Source organism: Oryzias latipes, chromosome 5 (assembly GCF_053564925.1).
Source record: "Oryzias latipes strain Hd-rR chromosome 5, Olatipes_Hd-rR_3.1".
Classification (NCBI taxonomy): Eukaryota; Metazoa; Chordata; class Actinopteri; order Beloniformes; family Adrianichthyidae; genus Oryzias; species Oryzias latipes.
Window position 1 is genome coordinate 34895917 of NC_136241.1, and position 15910 is coordinate 34911826.

Consider the following 15910-nt stretch of genomic DNA (forward strand, 5'->3'; position numbering starts at 1 on the left):
TGTGGGGGTTTCTGCCAACGATCTGTTGAGTTTTTCTCCATCTCTTCCCGTGTCACCTTTTCTGTGTCTGCAGTAAATGACATTTGCATTACTTCACATTTAGATGCTGGGGGGGGGGGGGCACAGACATGCAATCAGGGCATAGTAATGTCTATATCTCAGTGTCAGGAATGTCCTTCACTGTGTTCCAACGTCTTCCTCAGCTCATCGAATGAAGAATGAAGCGATGCCGTTCCTGTTGTCCAGGAGATTTAATAAAACACGTCAAACAGATACACAGAATACAAATAAAAAGATGACAATTCACTTTTCCACTCAGTTGCTATACAGCACAAACATCAGAACCAGAAAGCTGCTCATGGTAAATGCTGGAAACACGGCTGCCCCCCCCCCCTGAAAGTGAACTGTCAAACGCGTCACATGCTGTGCATTCACTGCAACAAAGGTGCCTTTTCAGGGTCTTTTGGTAGCTTTTGAAGCCAACTTAGTAAGCAAGTACATACATTGTTAACATATTTATAGTATTAGACTGAAGCCTTTTTAACAAACGTTACATTCATACCGACTTCAGTTTGATTGCATTTCGTTGTCTGTTCTGACGTCACTGCTCCAACGGGAAAGGACATGATTCTGATTGATGAGCACGAGCTGTGCACATGGCAGTTCCATGGCGACGCCATTCAGGGAACATTCATCATTTTTACCCAAATACAAAAAATGTATCTCTGAAAAATCCTTCAAGTATTTACATTTTTCTGAGGTCCCGTCTGTCAAGTAACACGTTTAACTCAAGTATTGATGGCACGACGAAGAACGCCGGCGTTGACGATACGCACTGACGGACACTAACAAAGAGTAACACGGAAAAAGGGGGGGGCACAGAGGGGGGTTAAGGTTCATCGCACGATGCTGTCTGGTTGTGTTTGCAAAACTGACTTTGAGATTCCAGCCAGAGGATGTTGGGAGGTCCTGATCGTTTCAGACCATCGGAGATGTCGTCCAGGACCTTCTAAAGACAACCGGGTCAAGGCAACAAAATTCCACCATGTTTGGAACAGAAGAAGACAAAGATGGAGTAAAAAGACCGGCAATTTCCATCCAAATGCATCGACACTCCTTTAAAAAAATAAACACAACAATTAGCTGAGAAGTTCACTAAAAAGCTGAATCATGTTGTTAACGCGAAGGTAAATGTTGGCAATCAAAGAAACATTTTAATGTAGAATATTTCAAATGCAGTGTTTCTTTGTTGGAACCACTGACTGTATCGGAGAACTGGACTGAGCAACGTCAGCCATAGAAAAGGGTTCTCTTCCAGCTGCCGTCCGTTCAGCCGCCATTATTTTATATGGACGCCGTCATGTTGGATCCAGAGGTCGCCAATAAACAGTGAGTCGACGTTTCTATAGCAACCACTCTCACCAAGAGAGCTTGTTGAAAGGCCACACCCCTACCCCCTAAAAGCTTGCTTAGGTGAATTTGTCAATGAAGCATTAAAAGTGGGGTCACCAGGCTCCACCTACTTGTATTGAAGTATCTGATTGGTTAATTTTTGTAACCAGAACTACAGAAGAAATCTGGGGGGGATGAGGATTCCCAAGGCGATGTTTAAAAAGGTATGCGAGCAAGAACGGCTCTTCTGACCAATAGAATGACTGAGGAGCAGCTGTTTGTTTCTCTATTGACGTCTATGGAATTTTGGCTTCTTGGAGCCACTTCCTGTTTGGAACGGCAGGGGGCGGGGTCACTCAGTCCAGTTGTCAAATACAGTCAGTGGTTTCGATCTATTATTGATTTACCGGCAACAACCTTCAAAAAGTTGGAATACAGTCAAAGTTAAGCTCCGCCCAAAACCAGGTGGAAACATAAATGTCAAGTCATGAAAGGGAACTGCTAGTGGGTCAACGTGTTGAAAGTTATACTAAATGTCACTCTTTGACAAGATTTCTCTCGTTTTTGTAAGAAAGGATGCAGAAGCCACAAGTGGCCGGGATAGGCTCCGGCAGCCCCGTGACCCCGAAAGGGAAAAAAGGTTAAGAAAATTAATGAGGGTGCAGAAGTTTAAAACATTTTTGACGGTTTGCCAAAGAACAAAAATCTAAACGCAAAAAAAGCCAAAATAGGAATGAGGGTGTTGATAACACTTCATTAATTATACTTTTGTATTTATCCATTTTATCTTGTTTTGTGAATTTTAGATTATCAATAATTTAATTTAATTGACCTTATTTCAAGGTTTTATTGTTTATTGCTTTTATCAGTATGTTTACTTTTTCATTCTCATTTTTATTTCCGGTGCTTCCTCAGTTGGGACCTCTCCTTCTGGGTCCGCTGCTGTTCAGCCGCTGCAGCTCCAAATGGGGGCCTGCTTTGCCGCTTAGCTGTGGTGGGGCTGGCCCCCGCCTGTGGTGGGGCTGGCCCCGTCTGTGGTGGGGCTGGCCCCATCTGTGGGGGGGCTGGCCCCCGCCTGTGGTGGGGCTGGCCCCGCCTGTGGTGGGGCTGGCCCCGTCTGTGGGGGGGCTGGCCCCCGCCTGTGGCGGGGCTGGCCCCGTCTGTGGTGGGGCTGGCCCCCGCCTGTGGTGGGGCTGGCCCCGTCTGTGGTGGGGCTGGCCCCGTCTGTGGGGGGGCTGGCCCCCGCCTGTGGTGGGGCTGGCCCCGTCTGTGGTGGGGCTGGCCCCGCCTGTGGTGGGGCTGGCCCCGTCTGTGGTGCTGCATTTGGCTGTCTATGCAGCTATTCACAGAGAGGGAGGTTCCAGTGCTCAGCCTATTTTCTCATCGTCTTTCCCCGTCAGTTAGGGGGTGGGAGGTGTGAAAGGGGTGGGGGGTTGTGTGTAGGTACGGGCATGGGGCTCTTTTAATTTTCGAGCTTGTTTTTATATTATTTTTTTGTTTTAATGTTAAGCACTTTGTGTTATGCTTTCACTGAAAAAGTGCTATATAAATAAAGTTTGATTGATTTGAACACTGACGGCCTTTCCCAGAATTCCTGCAACATGGGGTCAAAAAGGCTCGACAATCACCGGGGTGAGATTTGAAAGTTGTTGTTGTTTTTTTTGCCTCAGATTCATGTCGCCTCCAGAGCAGCACTATTGACAGATATTTATGGGATGTGTGCAGATTTGTGAAGGCACTATCACATATTTCCAGGGTTTTCATAGCAGCATATCCCCACGCCGCGGTGACTTCTTTAGCAGGACCACATCCAACAGCTTAAATGTTGTTTGACACGGAGGTCAACAGAAACAAATTATTTTTAACCTGTATTATAGGGAATGAAGGTTAACGGCTCAGCAGTGACAGAATTTCTTTTTTGGACAGAAGATTGATCCAGTTAAAGTTATAACATATTTTCATACACCGCAAAACAGCCAATGAGAACCAAACAGGACTAAGCAGAGATGAGAATAATGTTGTGATGCACTGTGGTTTAGGAGGCGACATGCAGAGGCCATTCAGTCAGAGGAAAGTCTCCGTGGAGATTCTTCTTCCTCCATGGCACCAAAATCGTAACACACCTGATTTGATCGGACTCTATGAGGAGCCAAAACAAAAGCCGTCCATCGTTGCTTTCAATTTGAAAAAAGAAGGGGGGAAATCCCTGGGACGTGTGAAGAAAACAAACACAACCCTCCGTTCAAGACTTTCAGTGGGTCTGAAGCTCTAAATGTGGCCATGGCACCAAGTTTAAGCTGTACAGCTGTAGCTAACATTCATATGAAGAAGAAAATAAAATCACAAATATTGTACCGTACACAGAAATACTAAAGTCTGGTTTAAAATGCACCCAAATCCTTCCGGGCTCTCCCAAAGTTCAAGCTCCATTTCCATCTGCAGCTCCAAGGCAGCTCTTTGACTTCATCCTGTACATGTTCAGCCTCGTTAGTCCCTTATGAGGTAAAATACACTGCAGTCTCTGAGTATATACATTAGGACAGGCGCTGTGGGCGGAGCAGAGATGACTTTATCCAGGTAAAACAGCAGGTGGCAGTGGATCATGTCTGCGGCTGCATCCATGACTAAATCAAGATTCCTTCTGCTGCCTTCTAGGAGGAGAGGAACACAAATTCATGGAAAGTCGCTTAAAAGACATCAGCTTCAGAAAGCAGCTTCCTCTTCTCCGCAGGCATCAAGTCCCAGAGCGGCACACGGTCACAGTGTCACAGTGCGTTAGCGAGCGGGTAAAAGTAAGATGGCGAACGGAAAAAAAACAAAAAAACAACAAGCGCAGCTCGCGCAGATAAAACTCACATTCCAGGATTAAATGAATCAAACGGGATTTGCTTGTCCTCTTCCAGAGGAACGGCCTCTCCCGCCATTCCTCATCACAGGTAAACAGAGCCAAAACCCTCTGAATTAGGTCTGCAAGTTCTTTAAAAGATAAAAAGTGCAATCTTTAAGATAGGTACATGAATCCAAAAAGGCTGGGAAAAAGGAGGAGGAGCCCGGGGGCGGAGCAGATCGGGTCCACGCAGACTCCATCCCTGGGATTTCGTCTAGTCCTCAATGCAGATGACATCGGTAGGTTTGCCTGATTTCAGGTCAGGAGTTCCCACGTCTCTCAGGGAGTCCAGGGATTTCTTGTCCAGATGGCTTGTGGGTAGTGCGGTGCCATTTGACACTAAAAGACAACGAGACCGGATGATTACTTGCCCTATCCAAGGTAGATTTGTATTCTGCTGACGTGGCCTGAAAACAAGCTCAGACAAGTGCATCTTACACCCAAAGTTAAAACTAAAAGGAAGATTAAAACACGGATTAAAGACCCACTCTGATGAAAATCCTGTTTTTAACGCGTTCTTGTAGCGTTTTAATGATGATGCAGGACACAGATAAAGAAAATTTAGATTAAAATGTCGTTTCTGAGTATTACTGTATTGAAATAGTTGTAATTCTGATGAAAAACAGCTTATTTATGATGTAGAATATTTGCTGGGGGGGGCTACAAGCTCCCTGCTCCGCCCCTTTCTGAAGCATCCACCTGCAGACAAACGGATCCATGATCATCTTTTTTTTGAGCTGGAATCTGGATGTAAACTGTACGGATAGAAAGCTCCGTTTCTGTTGCCCCGCTAATGTTGGGTTGGGGGTGTGAGGGGCTGTAAGCTAGTGGGAGGGGATGTAAACAGAAAGCTCTCAGTTACGGGCGACAGGAAGGTGGATTTGCTCCGCAACCACAGCCCCGCCCACGGCTGAGAGATGAATTTCTAATAAACTCCTGCCGCTCTGCAGAAACTACACTGCAAAAAACAGGTGGCGTGGAAAAAAGACAAAACTTCTTCCGCTAGTGGCAGATTTTCTTCAAATAAGCTAAAAAATCTGCCAGTGGGGTTAGAAAAACGGTCTTACAAAGAATTCTTATTTTAAGAAACAAATTCTAGTCACGTTTCCTCCTTCATTTGCTATTAAAAAACGTTCCTGATACGATTATTTTTCTTGCAAGACAGAAAATTAGAGAGTTTTTCTTGAAACAATAGCATTTTTGTTTTAGTGTAAGTCCCAAAAAACGACACCAGCTTTTGGATTTTGGCTAAAAACGTCATCATCATCACTAACAGACAAACTGAGTGGGACTTTAAAACACGAAGAGACTCGGGTCTCTGCCATTCACGGTTGTGTCATGTTACATAAGAGTCATTATAGAGGTTAATGTGTACCGCTGACGTAAGGTCCTAAGGGCATCTGACTGTAGTTAACCATGGGCTGTCCGCCAGGTCCTCTGAATCCTGCAGCAAAACCGCCGCCGTACATCTGTGAGCAGGCGAACCCGCCCTGGCCAAAAGTCTGGGAAAAAAACAGAAAAGTGGGTCACCCTCCTTCCTGTGCAGTGGGAGGCGACACGGCTGATTTATGAGGGGGAGAAAACAGGACAGCCTTCTGGGTTCAGCTGCAGCAGCAGGTCATTAATGTCCTATGTAGCGTTTAACAGATCTGAGGTGTTAATAAAGACACAAAAAACAGCCCCCCCTCCCCTCGGCTGCCATGGCAACACAGAAGCTCTGCAGCAGAAGGTGGTCATGTGACTGAAGTGATTACTTCATAACAGGGAAACTGCAAAGATTTCAGACCCAACAGATATTTGAGCAGCTTTTCAGTTGTTTGAACTTCTCTTTGCTTCTTCACCTCCAAGCTTTTCTCAAACTCAGGAGAGTTTTAATCCCATCTAGAGCTAGGATCTAGAAATAAACAAAATATTTATTAAAATAAGTCATATGATGTTTTTATTCCAAACCTCAATTTAAGACTTTAAAAAAGTGCAATTCAACTGTGATTTTTGGTTCAGCTTTATTCTAAAGTGAAATAAATGTTTGGCTAGTTAGACTGGCATTTTTTGTCATTATTTTGGAAAGAATTTAGATTTTTGTTCTTAGAATAAGTGCTAGTTATTAATTTTATGTGGGTTTATTAAGATGGAGTTCATCTTTTGTTCTAAAATGAGTTATTTCCACTCATTATACTGGTTTTTGGTCACTGTAATCAAAATGAACTAACAATTGGATACATTAAAATTAAGAAAAATACAGTTGCAATAAACAGTTGGTTAGAAGTAGAAAAAAATACTTATTTTTGGGCTATAAAACATTAAAATTTCAGTCAGTGGTTGCATATTATAAAGCTTTCTACTCATTGTTTTCCTGTTTTTCTTTATTCTAGTATCTTCTTCCATGTTTTGCTGCTATCTCCTTCTATACTGTTTCATCTATTTCAAGCATTCAACTATCCAAATGTTCAGCTCTTTCATCTTTTTCCTGCAGTGACTTTTGGTCCTTCAAATCCTTGAACTTTTCCAGATATTCCAGGATTTCTGCATTCATTGAAATAAATGGGGAATCCTTGGTGCATGAGGTCGCTGGTTCGATACCCGGCTCTGGCATTTTTCACAAACATGTCTATTTTGATATTGGGCTGTTTTCACTTTATTTATGGTCAATTTTGATCATTTCTTTATTTAGTTGTTTTTTTTGTTGCCAATCGTTACCCTTTAAGTTTCCTTTTCATTTAGCACTATAGCATCAACCCTGCTGTTTCAGGAAATGCAGCTCCTTCTAGCTCAGTTGAGCTGTTTCTAATTTTATATTTCCCTTTTTGAATGTCTGTGTGGAACTCGGTGTTTCTAGATCATAAAACCTTCTTATCAGATTCATTGTTAAGTAAAACGACTTGCTGCATGATTTTAGATTTGACTACTTTTCACAGATTTCCTTCATCTTAGTGCTCTGTTCTTGTTTTTAGGCAAACTGAAGTGAGGAGAAGTAAAATGATAAAACAACAAACACCCTTTTTTTTCTTTTTTCTTGATGCTTTGGGTGTAGAATAAGGACGTTTGGTGGTAAAACCGAACAATTAACCTGGTTTCTGGTTTTGTTCTTCACACATCAGCAGAGAATAACAGAACAATGTTCCTGCTGCGTCACCCGAGAACTTCCAGGGTCTTTGAACACAGTTCTTCACTCAGACAGGCTATTGATTTCATAGAAACCTGAGATTCTATAGCCGCAGATATAACAACATCCTGGATGTAAATGATCCGGGATTACGGTTTCCTCAGTTTTCTTAAAAAAATGGGTCTGAACTCAGGAGGAAAGATTAAGAGACACTTTGGGTAGATGTGGAACAAAATGGGCACTTTTGTCTTTTTGGGACTGGAATATAACAGAAAAAACTGCATTAAAATCAAAAACATTTACATTACAATAAGCTGTTGGTCCAATTTGAATTTTTTTTTTACATTTCAGCTTTTTACTGTAAGCAAAAAATTCCTTTTAATGGATTTTTGTGGGTCATTCTATAGAAACCGCTTTTCAATTTGTAACCGAGCATCACACTTTATGTTAAAGCAGCTTTATAAATTCACTGAAATGCACCCTTTAATACTGTTTGGGGAAAAATATAAAATGTTTTAATGAGGAAAAATCATTTTGTTGTAGCATTAGAAACCATCTTTTGTGGTTCTTATTGAAAAAGTTTACTTTAGGAAAATTAATATCAAAAGTCAATATATTTATATTATTGCAGAAAATCATTTGGTTTGTCAGACTCCGTTTTTCATAATTAATCAAATTCCTTTTGTTGTTGTTCCTGAGTAACACCTCAGTCCTGTCATAAATAATCCCCCCTTTACTGAATATAATGGTACGGTCCATCAGGAGGACACTGAAGTCTTTTGGACCTCAGAGGGAGGCGGGTCAGTTTCTGGTTTTATGTATTTTTTATATTCATTTTCCTGATTTGCTTTATTAATTTTAATTTATAGATCGTCGCCTACAGGCTGAAACCCATTAATAGGTGAAATCATAGACTAAAATAACTTAAATTGTATACATTTAATGTAGAATATACCAAATAATTATAAAAAAATAATAATAACATAGGATACAATTGATTCATTGTTTCACAAACCCTTAATATATGTTAAAAGAGGAGCGTCAGCAGGTAACAGGTCAAGGTGAGGACAGGAGGCAGCAGCGGTTTGAGCTCAAACGTCATCACCATTACATTCAAATCCATTCTGTGTTAGTAAAAGGTTGTGAAACTGTGACAACATTTTAATACTTTGGATGTTAGATTGTCCAATTGTTTTCAATAATTATCATTTAATTCAATCTAATTTCTCACAATCATAACATCTTAAATCCCCTTAATGGTTGTTTCAATCCCTAACATTGTCAGATAATATTTGTTTAAAATAAAATAATAATTTGACTTTTGAGAACTATCATATAGACTTTAAGTGATGAGCGTAGATCCACGTGGAAAAATATGGTAATTAATGTCCGTTTTCTGTTTCTAATGATTTAATATAACAGGGGACATCTGATCCATGTGAAAACATTGTTATTTAAAAAAAAAACACATTTTATGACAATATTCAGAGAGTTTACGGAACAGTGTTGAAAGTTACAGTAACCAAATGGAGAAATAAAGACCAAAATGGAGAAAAAAAATCATGGAAAATGTTTTCTTCTGATAGTTAAACGTATCCCTAAAAGACTTTTTGGTTAAAAAATGAGCAAATGTTCTGGTGGAATCACTCCCAAACATTTTACGAGTCATTTCAAAGATGTAAAGTTCAGTTTGTCTCATTATTTCATAACATTCTCTTCATAGGAGCATATTTTGGCGGAAACAAAGCTGTGCACTAAAACCTTCTACAGTAAACATTAAAGAGCTTAAAGCCTTCGGTTACGTCCTAAAACACCGACTTTATGGGTCACTGCAGAAATAAAGCAGCATTTGTCTTTAAAAGCTGATGTCAGCTTTGGCCTCAGAACTGAATCCAACATTTAAAGCATCATTCAAACCAATGAAAGTGACCATCTGAAGGCAGGAGGCGGGGCTTCTCCTGTCTTAAGGATTTGCATCTGGACTTTTTGGACCTACGGGACAAAGAGGGGCGGTCTGACCTGCTGCGGGGGGGGTTCGCCGCCCCGGCTTGTGAGGCGGCTCAGGATGCTCCTCTCGGACATCTGCAGGCGCGCCGACACGGGCGGGATCCGGGACAGCATGTTGGGCAGTCGGGTCACGTCGGCCTTCATGTCACTCAGCAGCTCCTCCAACTGGTTCAGCACTGTCGGAGAACAAGGACGCACGCACCCGCCCGTCAGGGGAGAACGCCGGGCCGAGCCCGCAGACGCAGCGGCGGGAAACCAGGCGTCACGTTTGAAACATGCGTGGGAAAAATATACATTTCAAACTACAAGCAGCTAAAAAGTCACGAACACAAGATCCTGTTGTCGAATTGTGGACATTTGAGAATGTTTGGACGCTTTGACCCTCTGCGTGTGAGCAGACGCCGCGGCCTAAACCAGCCGCCACGTCTCTGGAAACATCTGCCTGCACTTCCTTTGCTCTGTCTCAACAGGAAAGGACTTTTTCTCCCCCCGAAAAATCTGCCTCTTTTAAAGATTTGCACATAAATTCACACCATCTAAAAGACAAAGGTCAAAGAACTGAAACCCATTTATAGCTTTTTCCATCCTCTGTGAAGAGTTGGCATCAAAGGTCATTTTTTACAGGGGCGGAGCTACGGGAGGCAGCTGCCCCCCCCAACCCCCCCCAGCAAAAAGCTTTGCCTTTAAACCCCCCCAATAAGTCTCAATGTTGACAAAGAAATCATCAATAAAAGCTTCTTTGAGCGTTGCAAGAATAACAAAAGCAACATTTTAAATGAAATAAAAAACAAAAAAAAAGCTGTTGGAAATTTTTGAACCTTTCACCCCCCCCCCCATAAATGTTCTAGCGAGTTTGTGGTAAATCATCGTAACCATTTGATGCCTGACTACACTTCCTATTGTTGCTTTTAAACAGAAGCTAAATGACGTTTGGAGCAGAAGCGGTTCAATGGAAATCTGCATCAATAAGCATCAAGAAAAACGGTTTCTTTCAGGAGTTTTGGCGTGAACAGAGCTCCATATTTGCATTGATCTGAGCTTTCCCGTGAACACGTGTCTCCTTGGTTCTGGGGGGAGACGTGTGAAGGTGGAGGGTGATTTACAGCGCTGACCTTTGTGGAGCACGGCGTTGGCGGGCTTGTTCCCGGCCAGAGACTCCTTGGACAGGTGTTGGTGGGACTCGGCCAGACACTCCACCTCAGTGAAGCGGGTGTTGAGGGCCATGGCTGGGTGGCTGGGGTCCTGGGTCATGTTCAGATACGCGGCCCTCCTTAACTGCTCCTCGATCACCAGAGCCTGCTCCAACAACTGCAGATTGGGGGGAGAGAAACGCCTCATTGGTGCTGAAGTCCGGATGTTTTCATCAGAATAGAGGGGTTAGACAGAGTGACCTTGAAGCGGCGAGCCAGAAACTTGTTCTTCATCTCCAGGTAGTTCCCTTTGTGCATCTCGGACTTGAAGGGTTCGTTCAGGATGGCGTAGCGAGGGTCGTTCTGGATGTCCTGCCAGCGCGCGTAGCCGTGTCTGATCGCAGCTAAGGACAACGAGCACACGGCAAAGCCCCGAGCGGCGGTTACTGTGTGATCCCGCCCACCAGCGCTTCCTCCTCTCCTCCTTCCTGTCAGGAGTAGTCACACTTCAACATGCTGAACTCTCTGCTGCCACACACAGAAGGATACGTTACGATGCCAGCCAGCAGCCAGTAGTCATGGCGACGGTGCCAGATGTCGTGCATCTTGGGTGAAGACGTGGCTGCTCTCTCCTCGGTCTGCCAGAGGGTGTGGAGCTCTGACGGCGAAAACAGACCATGCAAACAAACAGTGTTTACACACATGAAGGGCAAAAACGCACAGCAGGGCGGGGCTTATGCAGACTCAAATCCCTCCCACCTGTAAACCCTCCGTCAGCGATGTTGAACATGAACTTGGCCTTGAATCCGTTCCTGTCCTCCTTGCGGCTGTCCTCCGTCTCCTCCAGCGTGTCTCTGTCTCCGTTTAGGCGACTCTCCAGCGGCTCGTCGCTCTTCGCTTCGTCTGCGGCATCACAGAACCGCCAGGAGAACATCGGTAAACGTGGCTGAGGGTTACGGCGAGCAGCCGCTTCTACAAACGATCACGGTGACATGATTTACCGCCGTCACACACCTGGCTTGTTTTCCTTGTCTTCATTTTTGTCTGGCGGGGAGGCGGAGTCTCTTTTCTCAGAGGGTTTCACGATTTCTTTGGAGTCTGCTAGAGAACACGAACAAGCAGAAAATGACGTTTACCCGTCTGAAGCACAACAGCTTAGAGTTACCTGCACGACTCACCTTTTGGGGCGGGATGAGCGGGGGGCGTTTCCGTGGGCTCCGGTTTTGTGGGGGGGGGCTCGGTTCTGCTCCTGTCATCGCTGGTTTTGTCGTCTATGACAGCTTTGTCTTCACCGTCAGACGCCTTATCAGGGACAGGTTCTGGTTCTGTCACCTGTTTAGTGTTGGGGGAGGAGCCAAACTTAAAGACGTCTGAGAGTGACAGACGCCCATGAAGCTACATTTGTCCCAGAGGTATTGTCTGTCCGTAAAAAGAATTTGTAATCATAAGAGAGATTTGGAATTGAACTAGAAGGAGCTGAACTTCCAGGAGAAAAATGCAGGGTTGGATGCTATATATATATATATATATATATATATATATATATATATATATATATATATATATATATATATATATATATATATATATATATATATATATATATATATATATATAAAATAAAGAAATGATCAAAGTTGATCATAAATAAAGTGAAAACAGCACAATAACAAAATAGGTATTTTTGTGAAAAATGCCAGAGCCGGGTATCGAACCAGCGACCTCATGCAGCAAGGATTCCCCATTTATTTCAATGAAGACAGAAATCCTGGAATATCTGGAAAAGTTCAAGGATCTGAAGGACCAAGGTCACAGCTGGAAAAAGCTGAAAGAGCTGAACATTTGAAAAGTTGAATGGTTGAAATAGATGAAACATTGTAGGAGGAGTTAATCTGCAAAACATGGAGGAAGATACTAGAATAAAGAGAAACAGGAAAACGATGGGCTTTATAGTATTCAACCAATGAGTCACATGACCAAAACCCGAATACCGCCGGCTGCCTTGGTCGCTGCACAGCAGCCGCCACCAGAGGTCCCACAGCGTCACACAGCTCATCCAAAGCTGAGCGTGTCACGTGGAATTGTTGGAGCCACGGCTCCTCTGTACATATCATCCGTAGCCCCTCCCACGTGAACGGAGCTCGCCGCTCCACGGCCTGAATTAGACGCCGACGTCTCCGTGATAGATGACCACTAGTGCCGTGGCAGAAATGCGAATGTATCGGCTGTCAATCAAAGTATCTGCTTGGACCAGCCAATCAGATGCAAGATATCCAAGCAGCAAAAATAAATACATAGATCTTTCTTCACAAAAGAGACGAGACACAATGGCAGAAGATATTTCCTGAAACTGATGATCATCATGACTTTTTTTTAATGCAAAGTCATAATGAAATACATCAATTAGCATATTTCGGGTCTCTTTTGCCATTTCATCCCGTCTCCTTCATGTAGAATACAGAAACTATTTTTAGCATTTTTTTCTACTTTTCTGTACTTCTACTCCTGGCATGGATATCCTCCATCTGATTGGCTGTTCCAAGTGATTGGGGAACGGTAAAAAGCTGCTGATTGCTTGATTTCTTGACAAGCAAAAGAATTGCAACTTTGGTTTCTTCACTGTAGATCAACGCGCGAGCTCGCATGTTTGCGTGATGCCTCGCACACGGACAAAGCGTCTTTGTAGTAACGAGACGTACACATTCCTTTTACAGGTAAATAACTTTTTAAATGATGGACAACGTTTTTCGACGAGTACTTTTACTTGTTTTACGGACAGACAATACTTGTACAACAAATCCTGGAGGCGTCTCCTGAGGCAGAAAGGATAGGAGGACGTTACAGAGAGGAAGAGGAGCACTCACTTCCTGCTCCGGCCCTTTTCTTCCATCTTGTTCGGTCGTCTCCTTGTCTTCACAGCCCCCCATCAAAGACTCCGTCTTCTCTGCAGCCCAGAAAGCAAAACATCTTAGCTTTACTCTGAAACCAGAGAAATCCTGGATGCTGCGGACTCCTCTGACCTTGAGGGATGGGGGTGCCGGGCCGCGTGGCGGCGGGGCTGGCGGGCGCCGGAGTGTTGGGATCAGAAGACACGCTCTCCGTCAGTTTCTTCAGCTCTATTCCGATGGGAATCAGATCAGGAGAACTCAGCTTACCGTTTACGTGTTCAAACTCCTGCACCTACGGCACGAGAGATTGACCATGAGACAGAATCCAAGCTACGCTTCCACAGGACATCCATCACCACACGAGGCAGACGTGACCTTTACCTGACGCTCAGGTTCAGAGCTCATTGGAAAACAACAAGTCTATTAGTCTGCGCAGAACAATCAATCGCCTCTAGTGAGGAAACACGGCAGGTCTAAAGACGACAGATGTATACATACCTTTAAATGAAGAAAGTGTCTGTTCCCGCCGAATGCTTTTACCATTACCCCAAACCTGAACCAACGATTCATTCTAAATAGAAAAACGGGACTCGCCATGTCACCTTCGACCTCAGGAAGAGGCCGCCATTTCGAAAAAGAACTCACCTTCAGTACCAGATCAAAATGAAAACTCCTCCCAGGAATTTCAATCTATCACCTGCTAACTCCTCGATCATTCGATTCAAACAAACTGTCTTTAAATAAAAATAAAACCAAGTACATTATATTTGGATATAGAAAACTGGAAAACATCTCTGAGTTAAAAATTGAGGATGTTGTTCTTGAAAGAGTAAATGAAATAAAATTTCTGGGAGTAATCTTGAATCATACATTATCATGGAAACCACACATAACTTATGTTCTCTCTAAATTGTCCAAATCATTAGCCATCCTACATAAAGTCAAGTATTTTTTAAACACAGCTATATTGTATATTCTATGTTGTTCCCTCATAATTCCTTATTTAACCTATTGTGTAGAAATCTGGGGGCATAGTTACAAGTCAAATACAAAACCTGTTTTTATTCTGCAAAAAAAGGCAATTAGAATTGTAAATCACTCTTCATACAATCAATCCACAAAACAAATATTTCCAAAATTAAGGGCAATTACATTTTTTGATTTAGTTGATCTTAGTACTGGAATTTTTATGTTTAAAGTTAAAAAACTATGTGTACCTGCCAAAATACTGAGTTTGTTCGAAATAAAAGTTAATAATTATGATTTTCGAGGTAAAGATATGTTTCAAAAGAAAGCGGTCAGAACTATTGCATTAAGGAATAGTATTTTTGTTCAGGGGGCCAACATGTGGAATTTATTATCAGACGAACGGAAAAATGCAAAATCCATACTGCACTTTAAGAAAATGTATAAAGTTAAAATGTTTCAAAAATACCTTCTGGACTGAGAGACTTTGGTGGTAGTGAGGTCATTTTGAAAGTGTTTGTTTTGTTTTTTGCTTTTTTTCCTTTTCTTTTTTCTTTTCTGATTTAAGTTTCTAGCTGAACGACACAATAGGAACACATTAGGAACGTGGGCGTGGTTAACCAAAAACCTCTGTTGCCAAGGAAATAAAAACATTTCCTTTTGCAGATTCTTCTAAAAATGAAGCAGTCCTATTCATCACCCCCCGGCGACCCAGAAATGTAGTGGTTGCTATGGAGATAACCCCAACAGAAAAGCCGCCATTTTGAAAAAAGTGTTTTGTTTTGTTTCTGAATTGGCAGCCGCTCAGCCATTGAGGGAGGGGCCAGCAAGCTCCTGCAATACAACAATCTCTTGTGGCTCTACTTCTCTTTACATTGGCTACTGGTTAAATGTAGAATGAATGTGTGAAATGTTCCTTAGAACGTACAGAAACTTAAATGGACGGGATGTGTTTCAGAATTGCAGACTCTCTCAGAAAAGCTGTTAGTTCGTTTCACAGCAACTGGTATTTGTTTTGAATTGATTCTAAAAATTGTACTTTTTCTTTTTATCTGTACACTTTAAAGCACTTTGTGATGTTATCTAGAAAAGGTGTTGTAGAATTAATTCTGTTTTTGATCCATAACAACGGGCTGAATGAAGAAAGGCTGTGTGGGAATGTTCACTTACGTCACTAAAACAGGGAAAATAGAGCAAAGAATGAGCTTCCTGTAACACACACTGACATATTAACAGAGACGTTCGGTTTTAGGGGGGAAAGTGTGAAAATGTTTCACTGTTTGAGTTCGTTTCCGGCTTATTTCCAACCCACTCCAGGGGGGGGGGGGGGGGGGGGGGGGGGGGATAAAACTGTTCAATCAAGATCTCAGCAGGTGACGAATGGGAAAACTATTGCAGGAATACATGAAAACTCCAAATCAGATTCTGATTATTTAATCGTTTGAAGTGATCCGTGAAGTTTGTCTGTTTTTTTTTTTAAGTCAGGTTTGCTGCTGGGAAGTTTTTCTTCTGCATGAAACCACCTACTGGGCTGTGG

General features: G+C 42.7%; 1 protein-coding gene across 5 annotated transcripts in view; it reads right to left on the bottom strand.

Moving 5' to 3' along the window:
• Window positions 1-236: 236 nt before the first annotated feature.
• chd5 (chromodomain helicase DNA binding protein 5) overlaps window positions 237-15910 on the bottom strand; it is a 50880-nt gene continuing 35206 nt past the window's right edge. For 2 of the 5 annotated variants that reach the window (XR_013656114.1, XR_013656113.1), the window contains exons 30-41: window positions 13540-13699; window positions 13384-13463; window positions 11698-11851; window positions 11534-11617; window positions 11279-11422; window positions 11069-11177; window positions 10781-10913; window positions 10502-10697; window positions 9402-9565; window positions 5655-5781; window positions 2681-4618; window positions 237-2403 (exon numbers count right to left, since the gene is read on the bottom strand). Coding sequence is in view for 2 of the 5 variants with exons in the window: in XM_023955310.2 (XP_023811078.1) it covers window positions 4494-4618; window positions 5655-5781; window positions 9402-9565; window positions 10502-10697; window positions 10781-10913; window positions 11069-11177; window positions 11279-11422; window positions 11534-11620; window positions 11698-11851; window positions 13384-13463; window positions 13540-13699 (1479 nt within the window). In the remaining 3 variants the exon portion in view is untranslated. Of the gene's footprint in view, window positions 2404-2680; window positions 4619-5654; window positions 5782-9401; window positions 9566-10501; window positions 10698-10780; window positions 10914-11068; window positions 11178-11278; window positions 11423-11533; window positions 11621-11697; window positions 11852-13383; window positions 13464-13539; window positions 13700-15910 lie in introns of those variants that run through there. The other 3 variants (XM_023955310.2, XM_023955306.2, XR_002873334.2) reach the window with 2 other exon arrangements.